Source organism: Astyanax mexicanus, chromosome 8, assembly GCF_023375975.1.
Source record: "Astyanax mexicanus isolate ESR-SI-001 chromosome 8, AstMex3_surface, whole genome shotgun sequence".
NCBI lineage: Eukaryota > Metazoa > Chordata > Actinopteri > Characiformes > Acestrorhamphidae > Astyanax > Astyanax mexicanus.
In genome coordinates this window covers 29,868,355-29,894,620 of record NC_064415.1, presented here as the reverse complement: position 1 = coordinate 29,894,620, position 26,266 = coordinate 29,868,355, and the positions used below count along the sequence as shown (strand labels likewise).

General features: G+C 37.1%; 1 protein-coding gene across 1 annotated transcript in view; it reads right to left on the bottom strand.

Annotated features, from left to right (window-relative positions):
• Nucleotides 1-4,493: 4,493 nt before the first annotated feature.
• Nucleotides 4,494-26,266, bottom strand: part of LOC103042302 (uncharacterized) — a 38,399-nt gene continuing 16,626 nt past the window's right edge. Inside the window, exons 19-31 of the mRNA XM_007255742.3 lie at nt 24,470-24,813; nt 23,110-23,243; nt 19,036-19,164; nt 17,873-18,120; nt 16,417-16,582; nt 15,890-16,091; nt 14,387-14,517; nt 14,144-14,280; nt 12,581-12,735; nt 11,526-11,732; nt 10,121-10,215; nt 9,673-9,797; nt 4,494-6,786 (exon numbers count right to left, since the gene is read on the bottom strand). Of these exons, the coding sequence (XP_007255804.3) occupies nt 6,524-6,786; nt 9,673-9,797; nt 10,121-10,215; nt 11,526-11,732; nt 12,581-12,735; nt 14,144-14,280; nt 14,387-14,517; nt 15,890-16,091; nt 16,417-16,582; nt 17,873-18,120; nt 19,036-19,164; nt 23,110-23,243; nt 24,470-24,813 (2,336 nt within the window). The 3' untranslated portion in view covers nt 4,494-6,523. The remainder of the gene's footprint in view (nt 6,787-9,672; nt 9,798-10,120; nt 10,216-11,525; nt 11,733-12,580; nt 12,736-14,143; nt 14,281-14,386; nt 14,518-15,889; nt 16,092-16,416; nt 16,583-17,872; nt 18,121-19,035; nt 19,165-23,109; nt 23,244-24,469; nt 24,814-26,266) is intronic.

The window sequence follows — 26,266 nt, the reverse complement described above, 5'->3', positions numbered from 1 at the left end:
AGGAGCTAAAGTCAACAGATTCAACTTCACTTTTTTTTAGCCACTGTGCTTTTTCATAGGGGGCGCCATTTTCTGTTTCACTGCGGTAACTCATGCGTTCTCAAGCCTTTTAGACAATGTAACTACAATGTAACTACATGATTTAAAACTTGCAAATACCCTGTAGAAAAAAACAATAACACAGAAACAGACTTCAGAGTCATACACATTTATACATACAACGCTGTATATAATATGACATCTCTTTTACCATTGGTTCATCAGTTGTGTTTGAGTTTGTCAACTTGTTTGAAATGTAGACGAATCAGACAATCAGTGGAGAAGTGAAAGCTTTATTGCTAGTTCTAGTTAGAAACGTACATTGACACCACTCATGTCTCAAAAAAAACATTACTGAATATACTGCATATATTCCGTGCAAGGACTAGTTCACAAAAATATGATTAACTGAGTTTTATTTATTATCCTGTTGTTCTGAAACATCAGGAACCAAACATCAGATTCCAAACATGTCCCAGAAAATCAATTACATTTAGGGTAAGTAACAAATAGTGCAATTTTTCAGTTAACTATTGCTTTAAAGAACATGTCCTGTCACACACCTTCCACACGTCTATTGACTGATACATGTGGCAGTATATTTAAATATCTACAATGAAAATATATGTCCAGCACTTTTTCTGAATTAACTATGATGAAGTCAGCAGGACAACTAAAGGCCGTAGAGTTAACTAATTTAAACTTGTCAAATTTTACTTAAATTCCCCTTTTAAATTGTAAATTTAACACTGGAAGGTTTGCAGAATATACTGTGTGTACGATGTACACTAGAATTTTCAATGCAATGTGGTAGTGTTGTGTCAAACTATATAGCAGTGCACACAGCTAGTCACCGACTGGTCTAGATATTAAACCTGCTAGATGTTTGCCATACATCTGTGACTCGTTTGCGACCAATTAGCGACGGCTCGGCAAGCATTGTTGAGCAGTTCACACTACGCGACTGAGTGAGCACTGGGTGATCGCTGATTAACCTCAGGGCTGAGGTTTTTGTCAATGAACTACAAAAAACAGTAGCATTTGAACTGGTCTGATACTGGCTGTTATTTCATATTTGACTAGCCAGAGGTGAGCCAGAGGTTTGTGCTGGCTGAGTTACACCATTGAAAAAATAGGAAAAATACCATATCATCACTGTCCTATGAAAACATGCAAAATAGCAACTTTACAATTTTTTTAAGTTAATTTAAAAAGAGTTTATTTAAGGTCCATTCATCAAGAAATTTTAACACAGTGCAAATGACAGCTTGTTTGTTATGTAGTTTATAAATTAGGTAGGAAACTAAAAATGTACAAAAATAGAGATACTTGTTTATTGAACAGCAATGATATGCAGTTATTTGAACGCTAGTATGATGGTCAACCTGAACCAGACCAGCTTATAACATTACATGATGGGTACCCAGAACAAAGCCAGCTCCAGACAAGCTTACATTAATATACAGGTGCTGGTCAACGAATTAGAATAATTTGAAATAGTGCAATCATGAAATTCTTTGAAAGCATTTTTTGTGCAGAAAGCAAATCAGGTGTTCACCGCACCGGTCCTACTCGTTAGACTAATCACAGAACTCGTTACCTGGAAAAAAATTTGCTCAGCTGAGCTTTCCAAAAGGCCCATTTAGGCCATTTAACTGTGACACTGTTGTTTTATTGAATTAGAATAATAGAGAAACCGTTTCATTGAATTAGAATAAATGCTCGAATTTTTTGTTTTCTGTGAAGAGTGTTCACTGTGCAGTATAAAGTCAGGGTTGAGTAGAATTTCTAAGTTGTAAACTCAATCATGGGTAAGCAGCGCGACCTCTCAACCGGAATAGTGACTCAAATTCAAGCCCTTCGCCAACAAGGCTTGACCCAAACTAAAATTGCTGAGCAGCTCGGCATCAGCCAGTCTTCCGTCTGCAAAGCTCTCAAGAAAAACTGCAGCAAGCGCACCAACTGTTCCGGCGTCCGAAAAACTTCTGCCCGCGACAACAAGCAGCTGAGAAAGATCGCAGTCAGCAACCGGTTCAAGTCCACTTCCGAGCTCACCGACTTGTGGAACAAGCAGACCGGCGCTGACGTCTCCAGATCAACCACTTACCGTCGTCTGCGCGAACTCAGCTTCAAATCTCGCGTTCCAGCAGTAAAACCGATGCTGAACAAGAAACAAATGGAGAAACGGCTGAAATGGGCCAAAGAACACGGCGAGTGGACTGCTGAAGACTGGCAGAAAGTGGTCTTCAGTGACGAATCACGCTTCTGCATCTCCTTCGGTGACCAAGGTCCTCGTGTCTGGCGTCATGGTGGCGAAACCTACAACCACGAGTGCGTGAAAAGATCCGTCAATTTTCCCCAGAGCGTTATGGTCTGGGGATGCATGTCCGCTCGAGGTGTAGGGAAACTCTGCTTCCTCAAGAAGACTGTCAATGCTGCCGTATATCAAGATGTTCTGGAAACGTTCCTGATTCCGACTGTTGAGGAACAGTTCGGCGAAGAAGACTTCATATTTCAACAGGATCTTGCACCGGCTCATGCGGCAAAGTCGACCAAAGATTGGTTCACTGAAAAACAGCTTGAAGTTTTGGCATGGCCGGCCAACTCGCCTGACCTCTATGTCATTGAAAACCTTTGGGCCATCGTCAAGCGGAAAATTCGCGACAGAAAGCCTACTACGCTGGACCAACTGAAGCAGAACATCGCCACTGCCTGGGAAGCTGTGAGTGCGGAAACTTGCGACAAGCTGGTCAAATCGATGCCGCGGAGACTTCAGGCAGTCATACAAGCCAAGGGGGCAGCCACAAAATACTGAGAAAGTGATGATTGTAATTATAATAAAAATTATTCTAATTCAATGAAACGGTTTCTCCATTATTCTAATTCAATAAAACAACAGTGTCACAGTTAAATGGCCTAAATGGGCCTTTTGGAAAGCTCAGCTGAGCAAATTTTTTTCCAGGTAACGAGTTCTGTGATTAGTCTAACGAGTAGGACAGGTGCGGTGAACACCTGATTTGCTTTCTGCACAAAAAATGCTTTCAAAGAATTTCATGATTGCACTATTTCAAATTATTCTAATTCGTTGACCAGCACCTGTATGATGTGTTCTGAAAAGTTGACTATCAGTGGAGATTTTAAAGCTTTATTGCAATATCAGGCTGGAAACCTGAATGAACATCATTCATTTCTTAATCACCAGCTTCCAACTGTCTTTTTAAGAACTCCTCTTATACACACTTTCAAACATTACTTTGTTCACCACCTCTAGTTTTCGTCTGTTGGCTACTTAGGGGTTAGCTTTGCCTCCTGCCTTCCACATGCGGCAGGATATGCGAGGATCTGGGCCAACAATGTTACAATAGTTGTTATCTATTACATTTCTTATAAATTTTTATTGCACACATGCAAACATGAGTTTTCCAGGTAGAACTGTTTAGTGCAAGGACTAGTTTAAAAATATTTTTAACTATGTTTTATTTATTATCATGTTGTTCTGAAACATCAGACACCAACCATCAGACTCCGGACATATCTCAGTCGATTGATTACATTTAGGGCAAATTAAAAATAGTGAACTTTTTTAGTTAACTATTCCTTTAATAAAGAGCATGTCCTGTCACACACCTTCCACAAGTCTATCGACTGAAACATGTGGCAGTATATTTTAATAACTACAAAGAAAATATATGTCCAGCAATTTTTCCGAATTAACTATGATGAATTCAGCAGGAAAACTAAAGGGCTGAGAGTAAACTAATTTAAACTTATCAAATTTATTTTGAATTTCCCTTTTAAATTTACTAAACAAAAGTAAAAAACATGAAGAAAAGCAGCTCACTTCCTAATATTATGATTACAGTCTACGTATTTGAAACCAATGGTTTAGAACAGGTCTGATCTGCTTGACTTATACAGCAGTGCTGAAGCACATGATAGGATGACTCTGTGTAAGACATTCATGTGACAAGAAACAGGAAAGCCTGGTTGCAGACCTGCACTTCTGGTGCACACACACACACACACATACTGACACACATTTTCAGAGCACACAAAACGTAATCACATATGAGACATTGTAATTAAAGTTCATTTCAATCAGAAGTTAAATTATTCAGTGATACCCTATGCATTCAAGTCACAAAAAGTGATTCAGGATGTCGCACTCTGCTATCTGAAATGACTTTGTGGCCGAGAGTGCTAGTTTCATTATAACCTCAGGGTCTTATGACCAATAGAGGAAACTGAGGTGACAAAATGATAAAGATTCTCACTGCTGACAAATACACTTTTCTGTTTCAGCTCCATTCCAAGCATGATTCACCCAAAGGCTACACTGTATTAAAGGACAAAGCATTTTTAACCCAACCCTAAATGACACATTTGTAGTGGATATATGCTGTCACAGTCAGAGACTACAGCTACAGCCTCAATAACAATAAAGGACCGTCAAATTTTCTCAGGATCTTTTATTCTGAAACCACCTAAAACATTTAAAAATTGTATCCACTTTTTGCTTTGCTAAATGCTAGAAAAAAAAAAAACATTTTGCCCAACCAGCAGTACCACTGGCTCATGGCCACAACCCACAGGTTGAAAACAAGTCATGCTTTGAGTTTGCAGGCTTTTTCTAGCTCAAACAAGATACACTTAAGTTAAATTGTGTTTTACTTCTATTACTATTTAACGATTGTTGTAGTTGGAGTATTTGTAACATTTGTACTCATATCCTTTTCGCCTGAATTGTTCGTAAACTGTAAGTGTCCACAACGACGTTTATATTTCTATTTGTATCATAGATACACAAGTTCCATGTACAACATATTATGTGCACCCTTTGAGATCTAAATTTTGTTAATAGTGCTTATTTGAAATACGTAATGATGTAAAACTCAAAAATAAGCTGAATTCTTCAGGTTCCTCAAAGATATTAGTGAATAATCTACATTATGTTTATATTTTTCTGAGAAGTAACTGCTTTGAGGAGAACAACCTGAACAGAACATCTATAACAAAAAGCATTGACATGGGTGCCAAGTGGTCCAGGGGTCTAAAGCGCTGCCACTATGATCGGGAGATCGCTGTTTTCGAATCCTGGTCCTGTAGCTTGGCATCAGCTGCCATAGCCCTGAGAGAGCACAACTGGTCTGGCTCTCTCTGGGTGGGTAGATGGTGCTCTTTTCACTCATCACTCGTAAGGTGATGATGTTGATCAGCTTAAGGCGTCTATGAGCTGATGTATTGGAACCGAGTCGCTGCACTTTGCTCCGAGCAAATGGTCAGTTACTGTGTTGGAAAATAGGCACGCTTTAGAATATAAGACATGGTGTCAGAGACCAAAATGATATAGCATGTCTGGCGGGAGTGTATTAGGTATGCAATTTCAACAGAAAGACAAAGAGTAAACGATTAAAAGGCTCACTAATGTACGGTATATAGAGGCCCCACCTCACAACTTTCATCACTCTTCCAGGATCTGCTGCTAACATATTGACAAATACCAAAAACACCTTCAGAAGTCTTGCAGAAAACATGCCTTAACAATATTAGTCAGGTGGGTTCAATGTTGTGGCTGATCATTGGAATGTTTACAAGCTTCAGCCTGCTTGACAAAATCTTCAGAAATTGAAAGTAGCTTAAGCAACATTTTAGTGTGCTGCTTCAGAAGGAACTAAAGTTGGCTAAACAAATTTTGACAGACACAGAGATCTATATTATTACATTGTTGTAGCTGTAGTTTTGGTTATGCAATCATACATTATATCATATAATATTAAATTATGGAATTCTGTAGGTAATCAATGTCTTCTTGACATCTTTTCTTTATTTATTCATTTCTAATTGTCTGGAAGGTCAACTGACCAATCCCCCTTTAATATGAACTTCTTTCATAACCAGATATGCCCTTAACACTAGGAGGGTAAAGACTAGCAGATGCCTCCTCTAACACATGTGAAGCCAGTCACCATCTGGTTTCCACTTTTCGCTGGACAACCAATGCGCTTGGAGGAAAGCGTCTGTTCTCCAGCTCCAATACATCAGGTAACAGGTGACTGTGCTATCCAACACAGATGAAACCAACAGAGGAACCCCCTAGAGAGCACAGTTTGTTTATGGCAAGCAACATTATCTTTAACTAAAATACATTTTCTTCTGTGCTAAGTCAATGTAACATCCGCAACTTTAGCTTGTGCAAGTGGCCTACACTGTTGTAAGCATTTATACTTATGTGTTGGTGTGTATGTGTACGCACTGCTCAGCCAAAACAGTAGTTCAAAGTGAAGGTTTGACCCGACAATAAAAATGAGTCTTTAGTCTGCTGGACCCAAGAAATTAGCTTTAAGTTAAGACATTTTGAGAACAGGGACACAAACCACAAGTTAAAACAAATGATTGTGGTGATCTACAGTACAATCAATATATATATACAGCAGACAAAGGCCAGAACAGTTCTTTTAGTGTGCACTACAGTCTCCTAAAAATCTTATTTGACCCTCTTCACTTCCGGTTCGTCCTCTTCCTCACTGCTGCTGGACTCGCCAAACACTCTGTCCTGGCGTTTGTCTTTGCTTGCTGCAGTCAGACCCTGTTTGCTGAGGGTCATTGAGATGAGGGTGGGAGTGTCACTAAAGCCCAGATGAAGAGTGCAGTTCTCATCACCCAGTACAGATACACACTGGATTCTGGAGTCCGGCGTGAAGACTGACAGGACTGTTCCTGCGTCCAGGTCCCAAACGCTCAGCTCATCTGTAAGAGTATTGATAGTTATTCACTGTGGCTCAGATCACACTTTGCATTAATAGGCTTTCTAATGATCAAAAAGAATGACCAAAATGCTAAATTGTATGTGTTTTTTGGTTTGATATATTTTTTATCTCTTGTCCTATTGTTCCTGTAAAGCTGCTTTGTAACAACGTCAGTATTAAAAGAAAAAAATTACACAAATAAAATAGACTTGACTGTCACCTCCTGCTTGAGTTCTTAACCCAAATTGAGAAAAAGCAACAGAGACATTTACCATATTTTTCGCACTTGTGCACCTTGTGTAGGAATTTTACCAGACAGGTTGTAAGGTGCAGTAAAGCAACTCTGCTGAAGTACAGTGTTATATAGGAGTTTTAGTTTAGTTCTCCAGCAGTGAGGCTGGAGTAGCATTAGCATTAGCCACTAACCGCTATTTCTCAGTTCAGAAGTGAGTATTATAGCCCTGCTGAAGCAGCATTAGCATTACCCACTAATGGTTAGTGGCTAATGCTAGTGCTCCAGCCTTAGTGCTGGAGAAATTCGGGAATCTAAGCTTAGTTTAAATAGACGGAAGCACTTTACTCGCCCAAATAAACAGTTTTCAGAAGAGAAATCTGTGTAGATTTACATCCAGCACTCTTTTTTAAAGTTTACAGTTTTGTGTACTTAGCTTAGCTTTACTTAACTTAGTTAGCTACCTGCCCACCACCACCACCCAGCGGCGAGACCTGCTGATTTACAAGTTCCTTATAGTGCCCTTATAGTGCCTTGTAATATGGTGCCTGGATGAGGACCTTGTTTAATTAATAATAAAAAAAACTTCAACATGCTTGAAGAAAACAATAAGCAACGCAAAGCAATCGAATGTACATTTAATTACAAAGAACTAGATGAAAGTAAATAGTTGTCACTGAATGAGAATTTAAGCCTTTACCATCTTAATCTCTTTTTGCCATGTGCATGATTTTTTTTAAGAATTTGTGTACATGTATCAAAAATCAGCAATAATTCACTGGAATTGCAGATGTGCAGAATTACAGATGGCAATATAATGCCTTTTCTTTTCCCCTACTCCACACACAATAAATGGTTAATGAATTAAGCTGTATTTACTGATGGAATTTTCTAGAGGAAACTGTTTGTGGTAAAGTGTGACTGACTCTGATATTGTGAAACTGGCAAGACAGGTTCCTGCATGACCATACAAGAATGCCAGACAACCTAAATGAAAGAGAAAGTAACTGGAACTTTTTTTTGCTGTTTACTGCTTTGTTGTTTAAGAGTTGGATAAACAATATATAACAAGAGTGTTGGTGGGCGATTCCCACTATGAACCCTGTAATTATAAAATAGAAATGCTATTGCATTGCATGTTATACCCTTGTCTGTTCACATGGACACTTCCAGCCAGACGCCACAGGTCACAATCATTACCACCCATTCCCCTGTCCACACTGTGGGTGGTAATACCTTTTACTTGTTTGCTTTTGCACACATAAGAACTTGAGTGACGTATCCCATTCTTAATGTATATTGTTTAATATGATATGGCCCACCCTTTGGAGCTATAACAGCTTCAACTCTTCTGGGAAGGCTTTCCACAAGGTTTAGGAGTGTGTTTATGGGAATTTTTGACCATTCCTTCAGAAATGCATTTGTGATGTCAGACACTGATGTTGGATGAGAAAGTCTGGCCTGCAATCTTATTAAAAAGGTATTCTATCGGGTTGAGGCCAGTCAAGTTCTTCCAAGTTTCTGTTCACATGAACTTTCTAGCTAGACACTGTTTGTAGACTAGAGTTTAAATTCTCTGCCCGAACCCGACTGAACCCGAGATTTTCCACCACTTTCCTCAGACCAGTTTGGGTCATGCTCAAGAAAATATTCTGTGACGTAGGCATCTGTTTTTAAATTATATATTTATTTTATATAAAGCTATGGCATGATGATAACAATATAGCAAAGTAACAAATCAAACTTTGTTTTAAAAAAGTTGCTCAAGTGCGCAGTGCACACTCCACTTGTCTGTATTACACACTTGACTTGCAGCGCTGTGCAGCCCAGTGTATAGCCTTATTACTGGTTAGACTTAATATAAAAAATGTGTTTTATTTTTTTTTTCTATTCCTAAACCATGTTAAATTATATTACATTAGAGAAAAGTCATTCAGACATCATTCTTGTATCCAAATTTACTGATGTTTAGGCCTGTGGATCATTGTTCGCATTGTTTGTATTTTAATCTTTCGGAGATCTGTTCTTAATAAATGTTGCAATGTTAATTAACAGCATTCGGAACAGATTTTGCTCATTCGAACAGTTTTAAAAAACTGAAAAGCTCAGTTTTAACACACTACTTACTAAAAAAATGTTGTGTCTAAATTGAGCTAAGGCTCATAATGACAATGTATGGGGTGGGTCAGGTTGGGCTCCGGAAGAACATGCACAGGCTCAGGCTGGGCTGGATATGTTGGGCCCGATCTAAGCTCTATTGTAGAAGCAGATTTTATAGAAGTAACTGAATTTGATTATTTGAATGATTGAGTGAATATTTTTGACAATATAGTGACATTGTGGATTAAGGAACATTAAATGATCTCACAACTTCTGTGGGTGTTCCCAAGCTCTTCCCAGACTATTGGTATGAGTGAGTTTCGCATTGTTTATATTAAGTTTGTAAAAATATTAATCTGTGATAAATACAGCAATTAAAAAGTGATAATAATAATAAATAATACAATGCGGCTGATTGATTTCTCCCTGACTAAAAAAAGGGAAACATGCCACTGAGTCCAAAGTTGAGAGATTATTTGATAAACATGCATGCCAATGATAACCCAGATAAAGCCTGACTCCACTCTCACACAGGTGCGTCCTGATAATACCTACCTGCTAGCAGAATGGCCTTGGTTCCTCCCTCAGTGACATACAGCTGGCTGGATACATCCAGTTTCAGGCCCCTGTATCCAGAGATGGTTTTGTGCTTTCTTCTAAAAGGCTCCCACACTTTCAGTCTGAGGAACAAGAAATCAGTACTTTGTTACATCAAACTTACAGGCTGAGTTTAGATTTGTAAAGACATGTGGTAATATTTTACCACACATTTCACTCTCTAGAACCCACATATATAAATAAAGAGATGTCTTCATATTTGTGGTGTATGTGATAAAACAAGCAACACATGTAATGTCACCATTTCTCCTATGGGGGACAAAGAAGTGCAATCAAAACTCACACACTGTGTGCTTTGTCTCTGCAGGTCATTCTGGAGTGTGATGCACTGAAATAAACAATACATTTAATTTAATTACTGAGGCAAAATAAAGATCTTACATACTTGTTACTTTTCATGATGCCGAAGGCGATTCTGCTGGCATCGTTTGTGATGGCTACACAGCAAATTCCAGGCTCATTCTTCAGCCTCTTTTGTACCTGGAGAAACAAAATCACACAGACTTATAAAAATAAAAAATAAAATAGAAAAACATATATCTTATTAATATTAATCTACCTTATTAATGTCACTTTAAAACCTCGTTAAACTACTTTCTCATAAACCAACAAACAAAACTTAAAATTTAATAGAGGTTGAGTAATTTTTTAGTATTTTTTTCATTACAAGATCTTATGTTGTCTTATGAAGTCAGTGCCGTATTTTGTTTTCTAACTTAGGCTGCAAAAACAGTACATCTAATTTCTTCAATAATCTAATACAATAATAGCAGAAAATTATTTACATTAACTAATTTCACAAGTTAATTTCAAATAATTACAACTAATAAGCAATAAGTAGTAAAATTATAAAAAAAAAATGTGTGTGGATTATAAAGAAAGTAGTATTTTAAAATGTATTCTGTCTAGAAATTTGTTTGGGATTAGTTATACATGGGCAGGGTGTAATTATTAGCAGTGTATCAATGTCCAAACTCAACATGTGAGCCATTTTTAGTAAATGATTTATTAGTAAATAAAGATTAAAATGAGCAATGACCCTTGGTTATATTAGTCCCAATCATATGGCATGATAGTTCATGTGGAAATATGGTTTGTAACTCTTGTAAGTTGCTTTTGAAGAGCCAATAAAGTGGTATCTTAGATTTGAGATGATAAAGATGAATTTAGTACACAAATGTATGTGTTTAAACTAAATTCTTCATGATATAAAATTCAATATTTAGCTGACTAACATTTGTTTATTTTGTTTAATATTTGACAATGTTTGTGACAACTCAGTGTCATTGTTTTTGGACATCCTACAGATCTCTGTAATTAGTGGGCAGATCTTCTGACAGGCATACAAATGTATTGAGGTCGCATTTATAGTTAAATAACTAATAAACACAATCCTCTGATAAGCAATTGAACATAGCATTCTTCCATTACATCCTGTGGAAACGTATTTAAAATTTCTGTGTGAAATACTTAAAAATATAAATACAAAAAGTGATACCAAACCTGAGTCTGTAGTATATCGTCGCTGTCCAATGAAATATATGCATCACCAAAATAGCACTAAAAACTAAAAATCTATAAAAATGGAGATACTTGTTTTTCATTGGACAGCGACAATATGTACATTTTCTTGATGAAGGTGGTGTCATACAAATGCCATTATACACAAAATGTGTTAGATGCTACTACCTGATGTCCTACTGCTTTACATACAGCAGGAATTTCTGATAACAGGGTGTATAGTGGTGTATCCTAATAAATTTCTTATTATTTTTAAGGCAACCCCATACCCTGCCATGCTGTGTGTCCCACAGGGTGAGGTAGGGAGACCGCTGCACTTCACTGTAGTTGGAGATGGCCAGGTGTCCTCCTGAGTGTGTGAGTGCTGCAGTACAGAGGCCCAGGAGGGACCAGCGATCTTCAAGTGTGTGCAGATGCTCCTGGGAATCTACGCTAAAAACATTCAGGTGATGCGCAAAGTAGGAGCATATCACCACCTGACCAAGACAGAGAGAGTGATACAAAGAGAGTGATACAGAGACAGATAAAGTGATACAGAAAGAGTGATATAGAGACAGTGATACAGAGAGAGTGACAGAGCAAAGGATACGTAGGGAGTGATACAGAGAGAGTGATACAGAGAGAGTGATACAGAGAGAGTGATACAGAGAGAGTGACAGAGCAAAGGATACATAGGGAGTGAAACAGAGAGAGTGATACAGAGAGTAATACAGAGAGTGATACAGAGACAGGGAGTGATATAGAGAGAGTGAAATCAGAGAGAGTGAAATTAGAGAGAGTGAAACAAAGAGAGTGATACAGAGACAGAGAGTCAGAGAGAAAAAAAATCATATCAGTATCCTGTACAACAGAGGTAACTTTTGATCTTCCTTTCTCAGGATGAGAGCTAGTTTCATCATAACATTTTTGAAGGTTAAATAATTCCATATGTTTTTCTTCATAGTTTGAATGACTTTAGTATTAATCTACAATGCAAAAAAAAAATCATAATGAAAAAATACCGGATTTAAGCTGTGTCTAAACTTTTGACTGTGTTTTTTATTAGCAACACTATTGTAAGAATTCCTTTCTATATTATTTAATTTGCCTTTGAATATCTGTAATCTGCCTCATAACGCCTATAATATAGCACAATTTAACACAGTTTAACACAGGGCTACATTTAAGCCTCCAAATGAAACATTAAGAGGAGTTCATCACCTAACTCCAACTCAAAAATAAATCAAGAGTTTTTACAAAAAAGAAACTGTTTACTTTTTCACTTGTAAAAGGGTTGTGTGGATCACTTTCTATATAGTTTTAATAAGTTCTTCTATAATGGTACCTTTTCGTCTCCACTGAGGAGATACTGGTCTATAGAGTTGTGTTTCTCTCTCTCTAAGTTGCGCTGCTCCTCTTTCTCTCTCCGCTCTTCAAACTGCTGCCTCCTCTTCTTGGCTGTGTGGCTCTCTGTGCGCCAGTCCCACGGCATCATCAGACCTGCAGAGACACACCAACAATACACAGGAGATACATGTGTTACATACATACAAAAGGCTTTTTAACAAATTTCAGGAAGCACAAACACTTGAAGGTTAGCAAGTTTTCAAAAGGGACAATTGCCAAGATGTAGTTTATGTTCTTGTTTACTCTATATTAGGGTCTCAAACTTGCGGCCTTAAAATTTTGTGACCCACTACTTGAAATCTAATTTCAGTGTTAGTGCATGCCACGGTGCATGCTGGGTTGCTTTGGGATGAACATGGAAAAAGAGCTCAACTTTATTTAAATGAACCTGGCCGCCACACTGCGTCCATCCAATCGGGGAAGAACAGGCTGCTAGGTCAAACACATGCAACTGTGCCATCAGCATCCCCCAGATACAATGAATTTGAGACCCCTGGTCTATATCTATTGGATCACATTTACAAAGATTTAGGATTACACACACAGGTAGTCATGCTTGTGTTGTAACCCATAGTGTCTCCATTCTCTTTTATTATATCTATTATCTGTGACTGCTGTAAAGCAGAAGGAGAGTAACATAATTTCAATTCTCTGTATGTCCTGTACATATGCAGTATTGACAATTTAACTACTTGACTAATAGGTATGTGGAGGGAGATCTTAGGTTAAAGGGATGGGGTATTCGTGTTGCCTAGGGGATGGATTTAAGAGGTTTTACATTTTTTACATTAGTTTTACATTTTAAGATATAATGTTTTTTTTTTGTAAAAAAATGGTACATAAGATGTACACCTGTATGCTTTCTATAAAGCATTGATCATAAAAGAAAAAAAATTGGATTAGCTGCTGTCTTTAAAGCTGCATTATGTGACAATATTTTTGCTCCTGGGCTCAATCTACAGTCTGGAGAGTCAATTTTAATGTTGGTTCACTTTATATATGCATTACAGTAATATTATATAGTATTTCACGCAAATATGCCTGTTTCACCAGAGTTACATAGTGTATTTCTGTCATGTTCAGCCTGAAATAGATAAAAAACCAGTGCTATTCTCACTATAACAGGTCAGCTGAGCATTAACCTATTTTTGAAGATGGTATTTTAAAATAAAACAATGCTACATACCACTGCTTTAAGGTAAGCTAAGTGGTTGGTGTGTTTGCAACTGCATGCCTTTATGTTTTCTATAAAATGAGCAATAGTACACAACCACAACAATACTGCTTATTACTCCTTCATTACAAAAAAGGCAATTCTCTATGAGCATGTAATAATACAATGATTTTTGTGTAACAAAAACTTATTTGCTATTTAAAAGCCTCTTCAAATATGTGATAGTGCTAAGTCTCTATAACTATGTCATAAAGCCTCTATTACTATATAACAAACTTCTATTACCATGTATAAGCCTTTATTACTTTTATGGTGATTAAATAGCACCTTTTCTCTCTCCGGTGAGCACCGTCTGGGACTGTTGGTCTTTGAGTGGTGAGCTGGTCAGCAAAGACTCTTTGTGGTATGTTTTAATGCGTCCTTTAATGTAGCCAGAGTCCAGATCCCACACTATAAGATGGTCACTGTAATTAAACATTCAGAACATACATTACATTTCATTTATTTCCCTTAAACTGAAATATATAAGACTGGATAGCTTCAGTGAAAACATTATCAAGTGACTCTGACCGGTTCTCAGACAGGCCGAGCAGCAGCTCCCCCCTCAGGAGTCGGTAGTCCTGCTGAGGACAAGGCACAATGAAGAGACCAGACTGCCTCTTAACGTAGCTTCTGGTCAGGAGATCATACACCAGCAGGGTCTAAGTCCAAAATGAAAACAACTATATTAATATACAGGCATATTCAAATTTAGATATATTAATTTTCATTTTCCTTTAAATGAAGTTTCAAATAAATATATAAAGTACATTTTTGTCTTGATTAAAAGGTAGTAAAACTTCCATTACACTGTAAAAAAGGTCTGAATAATAAAAAATTAAATAAAAAGCCTGTATTGTACATATTAAGCTGTATTACTAGGTAATAAGTCTTTATTGTTTTCTAATAAAGCCAAATATTATTTCTATGTAATAAAACACCTATTAGTACTTACTACTTCTTAATAAAATACAGATTAAAATGAAATAAAGCATCTATTATGATGTAATAAAACATCTAGAACTCTTTAACTAAGGATGCATTACTTTGTAATAAAGCAAAATCTGTATTACATGTAATTACTATGTAATAAAGCATTTATTACTATGCAGTAAAGACAAAGACTACTACATAATAAAACAATTGCTATTGCTATGTAGTTAAATCTTTACTAATATATAGTAAAGCATATGTTACAATGTTATAAGGTCATACCTTTATTATCAGGTAATCAAGCCTTTATAACTGTGTAATAAAGCAAACTCTCTTTTACAATGTCAAATATAATACATTACAAACCATGTAATACTATGTAAAAAAGCATCTGCTAGTGTGTTGTAAAGTCAAACTTCAATTACTAGGTAATAAATCCTCTATTAGTAGTTAATTGATCTAATATAATTGATTTATTTATTCTTCATGAAATGTTCACACAATGAACATGTAGTATTTCAAAATCAAGTAAATGAAAACAAATACATGAATATAAACTTAAGAGGTCTTTCTATAATATATCCTCCTGAGACCCAGACTTTTTGACTTTTAATTTCTGATTAATAGGGCCTAACAAGTATATTGAACGTTTTTGTACAGGAAAAAAAATAAAAAAACTTTTCAAAAAACAATGTCCACATACGGAGACAGTAGTTTATTTCATCGTTTAAAAATATCCTTGCCATTTGGGATCAGAAGGACCCATTAACTGTCCAAAAACACAATTTTAGCTTCCTACAGTAAGTAAATAAACTATTTTCAAACATAAAATTGGATGAGATTTCTTTATCTGGCCCATGTTTCTGTCAAGCCTAGCTGTAGAAACTTTTGACTGGGATTTCTGCCCTCTCTATTGAGTTTAATGTTGTCACTGGAGACTAGATGGTATGGGTAGTGTTTTCATATGAGGTCAAAGGGTCAAGGTTTTAAAAAGTGCAGTATCATGGTGCAGAGAAGTTGAAATGTAATGTCCCCTTATGAGGAGGCAAGGTCTCAGGAGGATATGACAATTGTTGTTCTGTGTTGCTGTGTAAACTGTACCTGGTAGACTGGAGTGGGTGTATCGGTGAAGGTGGCCGTGCCGCGGTCGGTCAGAATGTACAGTTTGAGGTCTTGAGCCAAAACTACATCAGAACTGGAGAACAAGCTGTGCTCCACCCGAACGGGCCGTCCCCTGAAGTGTGCTCGGCTTACGTTCCACACTCGCACCGTACCAGTCCGAATCCCACGACACACCACATAGCTAACCATAGTGACAACAGAACATTCATTATATATTATATTCACTACATCTTAACCTGCTCTCTAATGTGATTGATAGTCAATAATGAAACATATTGGGTCTCAAAGGAGAAATTCTGAATTCATTTTTAACTAACTCAAAAGTGAAAATTTTTATATAGACCTCCATTGGAGGTGTTTTGCTGTAAAGGTGCCATTTTGGGAACATAATTTAGGACAGTGATATAAATTTAAAAAGGTTGAACTCAGTCCTATGTGACCTATGCCATCTGACATAACACATAATTGGACATAGAATGGAATGTTTATCACAGCTGTGCTTCTACCTGGGATATTTATCCATGGGAATAATCTCCTGAGTGCCGTCCCTCTGTACTCTGTGGATGTTGTATGTGAGAGTCTGGTCGTTGATTCTAGAAATCAGGTTCCACAGGCGAAGGTACCTCTCTCCAGAACAGAACCCCAGACAGAACCGCAGGTCAGGACATATACCTACAACATACATAACAAGTACAAACAAAAAGAAAGAAAGTTTAATCACCACTGTTTTTGTTATAGTTAGCTAATAAAGTATTGTAAGAGTAAATCTAAAGCAACTGTGGTTCCTAGTATATTGTTTTTGACACAATAACAAAACGTATACATTTTCATAGTCAATATACCCACTTCTGGTTTGGTTGCACCAGAAACTGTGCAAAATATTTTACTGAATCTACACACTGTGCACAATACACACATCCAGGGATGTGGTGCAGCGATAAGTTTATGCAAATTAATTTGTCAAATGCAATGCGTCTATCCAATCCGAAAAAAACTGCCGTTTGCCTGATCCGTGTCCTCAGTGCAATGTGAGACACATTTGCTCCATATTTGGTGAAGCATGAATGGAAAATTAGCTGTTTCAGGGTTCCCTTTCCTTTATGATCCATCCCTGCCAAATTACAGGGACGCAGTTCAACATAATACAGTGCAGAGAAAAGTCACAAAGAATGTTGGGGTCTCTGGTGGGATTTAAAATTATTAATATATATATTACTTATTAAAGAACTTAGCCTTTGTTAGCCCTTTTGTCAAAGGCTGTTCACTAGAAAATATTATGAAGCATCAAACATTTATAGACTAAGATTTACAGGCCTATAAAAATATAGCTTGTATAAAACAAAAAAACTTCCCATTTAAACACAGACGTATGATTTAATTTTAATGACGCAGGGAACACAGTTCTTTACACCCGCATGTGACCAGCTACAGGAGGAAGTGTGTTCTTGTCCCTTGACGTGACAGAGCAGTTTAAATACAGTGTGAGCCCATGCCATTCAAGAATCGTCGGGTACTACTGCTTGCCTTCAGCAGCCAGAGTCCGAGACCAGAAAATTAAAAGGCGCTAATAAGACAGTAGATAGTCCTCTCTAGGCATCTGTTGACTGATGCTGTGGAGCTGGGGACCTGGCACTTTCCTCCAAACATGCTGTCACAGTGGTGCTACATTAGTGGCAGTTGGAAAACAGGAGATGGCTAACTTCACATGTATCAGAGGAGGCATGTGCTGGCCTTTATCCTTCTAGTCTTTGGGGCTTTACTAGAGATAGGGGGTCCTAATGAGTGGGTTAGGTAACTGGCCTTCCAAATAGGAAATAAAATTGGTTAACACTAAAAACAAATAGAAACAAATATTTTAGCAACACACAATACATAAATACACTTATAATTTTAATAAAGCAGTATGTTCCTAAAATTGTAATGGGTAGCATACATGTTGTAAAGTGTGGTTCTCTAACTGACCTGCAGTCAGGAGGCCTGGAAAGCGTGCCATGTGTTTATGATCCTCTGTCTCCAGATTCCAGGTGATGATCTCTGTGGAAACTGTGCGATTGGAGGGGCAAAAGGCGATAACGTGGGTTCCACCCCTGTTGATGGTAACCTGGGAAATGTAGTCCTGACTGCAGCCCAGAATGGAGCGCAGGTACTGGAAGGAAGCAGGGCAGTAGAGCTCGATGTGAATTATTTCAGTGTCCCTTTTATAGGGGTACCTTAGATCAGAAAGGAGAAAAGGGATTTCAAGTAAAACTGAGAAACTCCAAGAGATTTAATATCTGGCAACAAGAGATAGAATGACTATATAATGACTAATGGCTAAATATGTGTAATAAGCATACATTATTCGTATTAGCATTAAAATGAATTCCAAGGAAATTCCATGATTTAAGTTCATTTTTAAGTGATTGACACCACTAATAAAATTTTATTTTAACAATTCAGTGCTGATATTTCTTAAAAAGAACTCAAACACTGAAATGCTCCAGTAACATGCTTAGAAAAAAAAATATTTGTAGTTTAGGCAGTTAATAAATCTTAATAAAGCGCCACAGTCATGCTCACTGTTTCACGAACCATGAATTTACACCCCTACTACACAATGTAGAAAATTTAACAGGCTCCATTTAAAATAAATACACAGCATAACAGTCTATCAGTTTCAAACTCTGTGTGACAGACACTATTAATATATGCATGTTTGGTTTCAAAACATGACGTCCATTAATTTGTCTGTAAAATTTGGAGCATTTCAAGCATTCATTGCCTTATACAGTGCAGTTAGAAGTGTGCTGAGCCTGTAGTGACAGTCATAGAGACAATCATTTTCCTATTACATTGCAGTGGAGCATCAACATGATTTTACAACTGTTAGACAACTGTAGACAATAAATGCTTTATTATGCTGCTTTAACTTTAGGAAAAAACTGTGCTGGACTCAGGTACTGCCTTCATTTTTGCAGCCCTTGTTTACACAAATCCTAAACACATCCTATATCCAATATTTAGGTTAAAACTTTGGACAACATGTGTGGTTTAAAGCAACATGTATGGTAAAATGAGTACAGATCACTGCATATCAAACCCCTAACTTATAAATGTCAGTATAAAGCCTCAATGTCTGCTGTTACCTGCAGAAAAGCAGTAAATACTGAGAGCTCATTTCCACAGCCTGTATGGAGGCAGCCTGTTCCTGTGCTTTTACTACAGACAGTACTGTCCCTGAATTCGCACTGAAAACAGCAGCTTCTCCACCACTCCTGAGAAACAGACAGAGAGAAAGAGAGATTTCATTAAAAACCACATCAGTGCAGTCGGTGTTGGTGAAGTCTATAATAAAGTTTAGCACAATGCCTCTGTTCCCACAGCAGCTCAGAGGCATCTAGCAGATCAAGTTCTAAACTCAAACAGCCTACTAATAAGCCTTACTGAGCACTTTTCATTCTCTCCTCCACCACCACAGTGTTTCCATATCAACACCTCTCTATTTATTCATAACAACAGAACAACAGGACAATGCTTCTGCTTCTTAAGCTGCTTCAAAGTACCACACACAATGTGCCACACACCTATTTCTGGCTAGACACAATAATACAGTTAATGCCGTTTGATTTAATATAATGCACTGTCATGAAAAAAAAAAGTTTTTCAAAAGCCAGTCAAAATTATTTTGGATTTTTTTCACTGACACTAACTTTTGCTTTTATGTTTCATGGAAGCTAAATAATGTAGCATATAGCTGTGGGATATATGTCTAGACCTACCAAGTTGCAAAAATGAATTTCAGGGAGTGACCCCTGGACCTGGATTTGGACCCCCAGATGTGAAATGGGTTTTGATGGGAGCCATGATGCTCCTGAACGCATCCAGTCCAGGAGGGGAAAAAAACACTGCCCGCCCACACTAAAAACTGATTGGCTGACTCACGGACTCTTTGCAGAGAACAGGCCAGTCAGAACACTCTTTGTTTTGCATGCGCTTCAAGAATATGCACTCTCCCTCTCCCTCTACTTCCCATATGTGATTGGGTAAAAAAAAGTCTGTCAACTTCCGGGAAACTTGGGAAGTGTGGGGGTTTGCTTGGCTGTTTCGTAGTCAATTCTAACCAAATGCTGCAACTCACAAACATTACCACCCACTACACTATCCACTGTGGGTAGTAATGCTTTCTATGATGTCTTTCCAGTACACATGTGACACTGTGGATCAAGGAATTTTAACTGTTCGTACAACATGGCACCCACTATCAGGCCTCGATCAAACTCGCTTAATAATTCAAGCTGCCTTGCCAGGAGCCCCACTCACAAGATAATACCTCAAAACAAATACAGGAGTCCCCTGGGGTAACACTCCATAATCAGTTTACATGCTAATAGAGCACTTTTTGGCAATCCAGTGTATTGGTTCACTCATCATGAATTTCTGACACAATATAAAGCTGTCAGATATATATAAAATTGTGATATAGAACTATATACTACATGTAAAACGTTTTACAACACCCCCAATTATTTCAGTAGTAATCTGGCAGTGTTTCAAGGCCTGAGCAAGCCTATGTTTCTTGTTTTGACATCTTAGGAATGGCTTATCTTGTAAAACCTGCAGCTCCAATTCTTCTCTTCACAGTTGAAACTGAGACTCAGCCCAGGGATAAGCTGAGCTACAAGGTGTCGTCATGTGAGCTGCCTATCACACAAACTGTGGACTCTTTTGATGCTATTCTGGATTTGGGTCAACCAGACCTCTTCCTGTTCAAGGACCCTTTAGTTTTCTCCTGTTTGCAAGTCATTTGATTGATGTATGGAACTGTACTCACGGCACTCTTAAAGTCTTATTGTGCTGTACTTACTGTAACTTTTGGGAAGGGAAAGAGTATCGTAATTTAAATTCTCTGTTTGTCCTATACATATACAGTATTGGCAATACAACTACTTGACTTGTTTTTATAATTTACATATTTTTTTCAGAATTTAGATAATTGGGTAATTTCAGGCTGTTTAGAGCTTACCTTTGTGTCATTCAAGGTCTCTTGACTACTTAAATGTCATTTAAAATGGAAAATTTGGCAGTGTTCTAAATCTTTTGACCGGTAGTGTGTACTAATCTAAAGTGGACGACTTGGCACTGACATCACTGGGCAGCCTATTTGACCTAATTAGCCTCTACTTGTCAATGACAGACACTGTCTCACATTACCTGCCAACCCAGTGATCCGGTTTATAGTGGGTATGTGTGTGTGTGTGTGTGTGTGTGTGTTTGTATGTAAGAGAGATACCTCCAGACTAATTACATTAAGATAGAAGGTTTAATCCATCATGTGATCATCCCTACTCTCAATCTGCTGTCTGAACGAGAGTAGATCATCCTATCAATCATTCACAGACACCAGAGAAAGACAAATAACTGCTGGAAACAGAGTTGCTCTGTTTTCAGTGTCAGGTCTACAAGCAGGCAGAAGTGTCTGGGAGAGATGGGCTGACACTCATGCACACACACACACACAGAAACACACACACACACACACACACAGGCAGGATGAGGAGATGAATGCTTTTTAATAATAGAGCAGATCTGCCTGACCAGACAATGGAAATCAGTCCAGAAACTGCGCCGGTGTCATTCCACACATGGCTGCCGATTGGATATGTGATATTACTTAAGATCAAAATGCCATGTGGTGATTAATAATTAATTAATTAATTGTGTCTGTTTGGGAGACATGAATGGATCACATGTGACAATAGCTATTATAAAATTAGATTTTAATATATGTTACTTGCTTTCTTTAGAGATTACATTTCCCATCATTTTAAACCTACAATTCAATTTCTCCCTTTCGAAACTTTATATTTTAAAGAGGCTCTAGAATGTCAAAATGTAAATATATTGTGTCATAATTATATGATGAGAACATGCTACATGGTAATGGCATCCCATGAACTTCATACACTTCAAAACACTTTGATAAACATGATTAATCTTAAAATTGTGTTAATTAATTTTACCCATTCTGACATTAACGTCATTCTGTAATTCACTCGCAGCCTGGTGACATATTCGTTTATTTATTGGTTTTTAGCTGTTTTTTGCAGTACAAATGTCAACACATCTACTGCTCAGGTATTCAGAAGGAAGATTAATTTCTATTTATATAGAATTATGCATCAAATACGGATATACGTCCTGCTACTGCCCACACATACACACACACACCCACATGTTGATTTTTCTGTGTGGACGATTTTTCTCCTGTCTGTTTAATCCATCCATTTATCTCCAAAAGACGAGTCTTTTTTTCTTCCTTTTTTATATATTTTGCATTGATATTGCAACTTTTTAGAAATTAAGCTGGGATATAAACACAGTTCACAAAAGACACTCTGTGTTCAAAGTTAAATAATACAATTAAACACAAATATTCTAATATTATAAAACTCTCACTGTTATTATCTTACATTGATTATTTTATTTTATATTTAAATATCCATTATTAAAGGATTCAGTGTTAAAAGTTAAAAATGTAAAATATTGTTTTCTAATGATTGACAGCCCTAATTAACACCCATCTCACTAGCAAAAGCCACAGTCACAGCTGTAAAAACAGGAAAACACTTATGTAGAATATGTAGTATACAATGTTGGTAACACTGGGGAGCAACACATCACCTTCACCATTTCCAGTCTCTGCAGAAGTGGAGCAAACAGGATCTGTGCTAGATTAGAAGCTTACACTAGCAAAGTGGCTTTAACCACTTCTTCTGTCCATCATCTACTTGTTTAAAAAAACAAACTGGACAACCAACTAACTATCAAACTAGACCTAAAAACACATCAAAAAGAAAAGTACTGGCATATTTGTAACTGATGAAACTTAAGAAGGCTAAAAGCAAGTTGAGACTAAGCTTAAAGCAAACAGTCCATTCTTCAGATTGCTGACAGTATATTAAGGGGATTACAACAAATTATTTAAGATACCAGCAAGACTTTACTAAAGGGAGAACTACAGGGTTTATATTGCAATGCTTAAACTATGTTACAATAAGAAGAGTCTGTGTCATAAACTAGACATTCTTTTTCCACACGCCCTCTAGAATAGGTTTGTAAATAGGCCTGTTAAACACATCTGAGCACTTTTACCCCAACCACATAATTTGTAATAGTTACTGTATAATTTTAACATTACCTAAATGTACACAGACACTAACCTGTATGCAAAGAAGACATGGTCTTTGATAGAGTTGTGGGAGAGCAGAATGGAGTTGTCTTTGTGGATGGGCTCACTCTCCAGGGTAACATTAACACAGCGCAGTAGTGAGCATGATGCAGCTAAATCAAACACCTGATGGAGAGATACAACAGGAGGAGAAACACAGACACAGATAAAAAAAAACTCTCATCTCAAAGCAATCTCATCAGAACAGATACTGCAAGATTTTAACAGTTAACAAAATGTGAGAAATTCTGAAAATGTGACTATTATACAATTTCTAAAATACAGACAAACCACAACACCAGCATAGAGTAAAGAAAGAAGGAAAGCAGGGCTTTGACTGGATAATATTCAGTACAAAATGATTCAGTCCAATATTTAAGTCTTGAGAATTGGCTTAAAGCTTACAAAAAAGGACAGAACACAACATAAGTCTGTGGGCAACATTTAAAACTAAAATATTTATTTTGGTACACAAAGGACCTGGTTCTAGGTACTATAGGTTATGGATTTGCGTAATGGAACAGCAAAAAAGCAGAGAGGAATCAAGTCAAGTACTGCAGAACCTATATGCAGTGGAAGAGTGTCTAAATGCACTAGATAAAGGGTTCTGTGCCTGGTTAAAAGGTTCTTCACATTGGTGGAACCCTTGCATAAACAAATATAATCATGCAAATATATGGTTCTTAGATAGAAAAAAATGTTCTAGCAAATCAATCAGTTGTTAGGATGCATAAAATTAGTTTTTGTTTAAACTGGCATTAAGTGACTTTAAAGTATTTATAACTTATTATTTACCAATAATAAACTCATTTATAAACTATGTATAAACCTTTTATAATAGCAGTCACATTTTAAGTGGTACCAAATCTTTCTCACCTTTTTTGTACTTGTCTTTTATATTGAGGAAAAAAGAGGAGGGAGTTTCTTACTAATGTTCTTTGAATGCATAGATATTCAGAGAAGTGAAACTAGGGTTAGTAATTTTGTGGCCTTATTTATTTTGTGCAATTTTGATATTTAATTTTAATGTAGTAACTTTTATACATGTAGTTGTCTTGTTCCCCCTCAGTTTCTTAAAACATCCGGTTAAATTCAATTGCATGCATATGTATGTTTAAATGGGTTTTTGAAGGAATTTTTTAAAAATGTTGGTTTAGTTTGTATTCTATAAAAGGGGGTTGTGACTTAATGGCCATGAGAAAATGAGACCAGTTCAGAACCCCTGCTATAGAACCTTGTTGCTAAAGGTCAATTACAGCAGAACTCACTAGAACAAGAAATACAGATGTAGTGGAGTAATATTTTACAACAAAAAAACTGAAGGAAATATATTTGTACCAATCATGTCTTACTTTGACTTTGTGGCTCCCATCATAGAAGACCACGAGCAGTCGTCCTTCACCCGTAGAAGTAACTACAGGAACATCGAGTGACTCGCTCTCTGTATAGAACACCTTCCCAGAATCCACCTCCCGCACCTGCAGACGGTGACCCTTCCTCAGCACTAACACGCTGTCCTTCAGGCACAGAGTGAGGGAGTCCGCTGCCCAGCCTGAGGTGAAGCCCTCTGACCTGGGTAAGGTTCTGGCCAGTGCCACAGTGTCATCCAGCTTCCAGAGTTTAAGAGTCCCGTCTACAGAACAGGATACTGCATGATCCTGACCAAAGGCCAACGCTGTTACAGGACTTAGGTGACCTAGATGAGAATAAGTAATCAGTAAAATGTAAATAACATAGCTGTCAATGATGTGAAATGATGTTTTAGGTCAGTTTCTTTTCGCCACTAAACATAGCACAAAAAGTAAATTTGTGTTTGGTAGAATATCTTTTTACTGGCTCAATGTTTATTTTCAATAAATCTTATACTGTTGGAAAGCCTGTTAATTTTCCTTTTAATGGTTTTACATTTTTAAGGAACATGCATTTGCCAAACCTTCTCTGCCATTGCCAAACAGCTTAATTTGCAGTTGCTATTGACACTTGTTTTGAGCTTCTGGTATCCCTAGGTGCTACCAATCAGGCGCCTGATTGGAACCTGACCTGACCAGTGGTCAGTAGCAAGGGTATAATAGTTTTTTTTATTTAATTTTACCTTTTTGTCCTCCATTTCAGTTAGTTTTAATTGTTTTTTAGAGTGGGTTTGCTAGTTTTTATTTTTTTTATTAGTGTTTAGTTTTAGTCTATTCTATTTTTATTCAATTTTTTTATTAATTCTAGTATTTAGTTTTAGTTTTTTTCATCTTTGGGTTAATTGTGAGGTGCAGGAGTCAAAAAGGTGTTATGTAATAAAACTCAACAAACAAAACCATAAACAAATATATATAGTGACTGTGAAACAACCAACTGTCCACAAAAACTGTAACAATCCACAAGCTAGCAGCCTTAAGTGCCAAATTTATTAAATATTGCTGCTTAAGACACACATGAACATGGAACAAACATGACATCAGAGAGCTTAATCTGAGAAACACATAAACATACGCAGAAACCCAAATAAAATCTACAGGCTTCACTCATTTCCCCCAAAATTATCAACTCAGGAATAAAGCAGAAAATAGACACCCAGTACTAGATACAGATACAGCTTTTTACCATATCAGTGCAGATCTAACTATACTGTACCTCACATATATATATAACATCAGAAAGTGAACACAGCTGTCTGAAATACAGTGATTTTAACGTATATGTGTGTGAGAGAGAGAGATTTATCAATTCTGGTTTATGAGCTAGTCGCAGATAAAGGTTCTCACAGTTAGCGCTCTTATGCTGCTTCTCAAATGGGATTTTCAGCTGTGTGGAGTTTATTCCACATACTGTATCTTCTGTTTCACTACACGTTATTTTATCTCCCTCGTGCTCATATTCTAATCCCATACGAAATGTTCTGCAGCTTTCTAAGTGTTTTCTGTCATTATTTTGCGGCTAGATGGCGATTGTAAACAATCAAACAGCCGCTCGCTGTAAAACTGCTTGAGTGGAAACAGCGCTTATTAATAAATTAACAAACATGAAAACGAAGCGTATTCTAATGGCTATGTAAAATTCTTTAAAGCATCATAATTCATTATTCTCTGCATCAACCATATTTAAGCATGATGATCACATGCTTAAATTAGCACAAAAAAGCAAAACATTAACCAAAACTC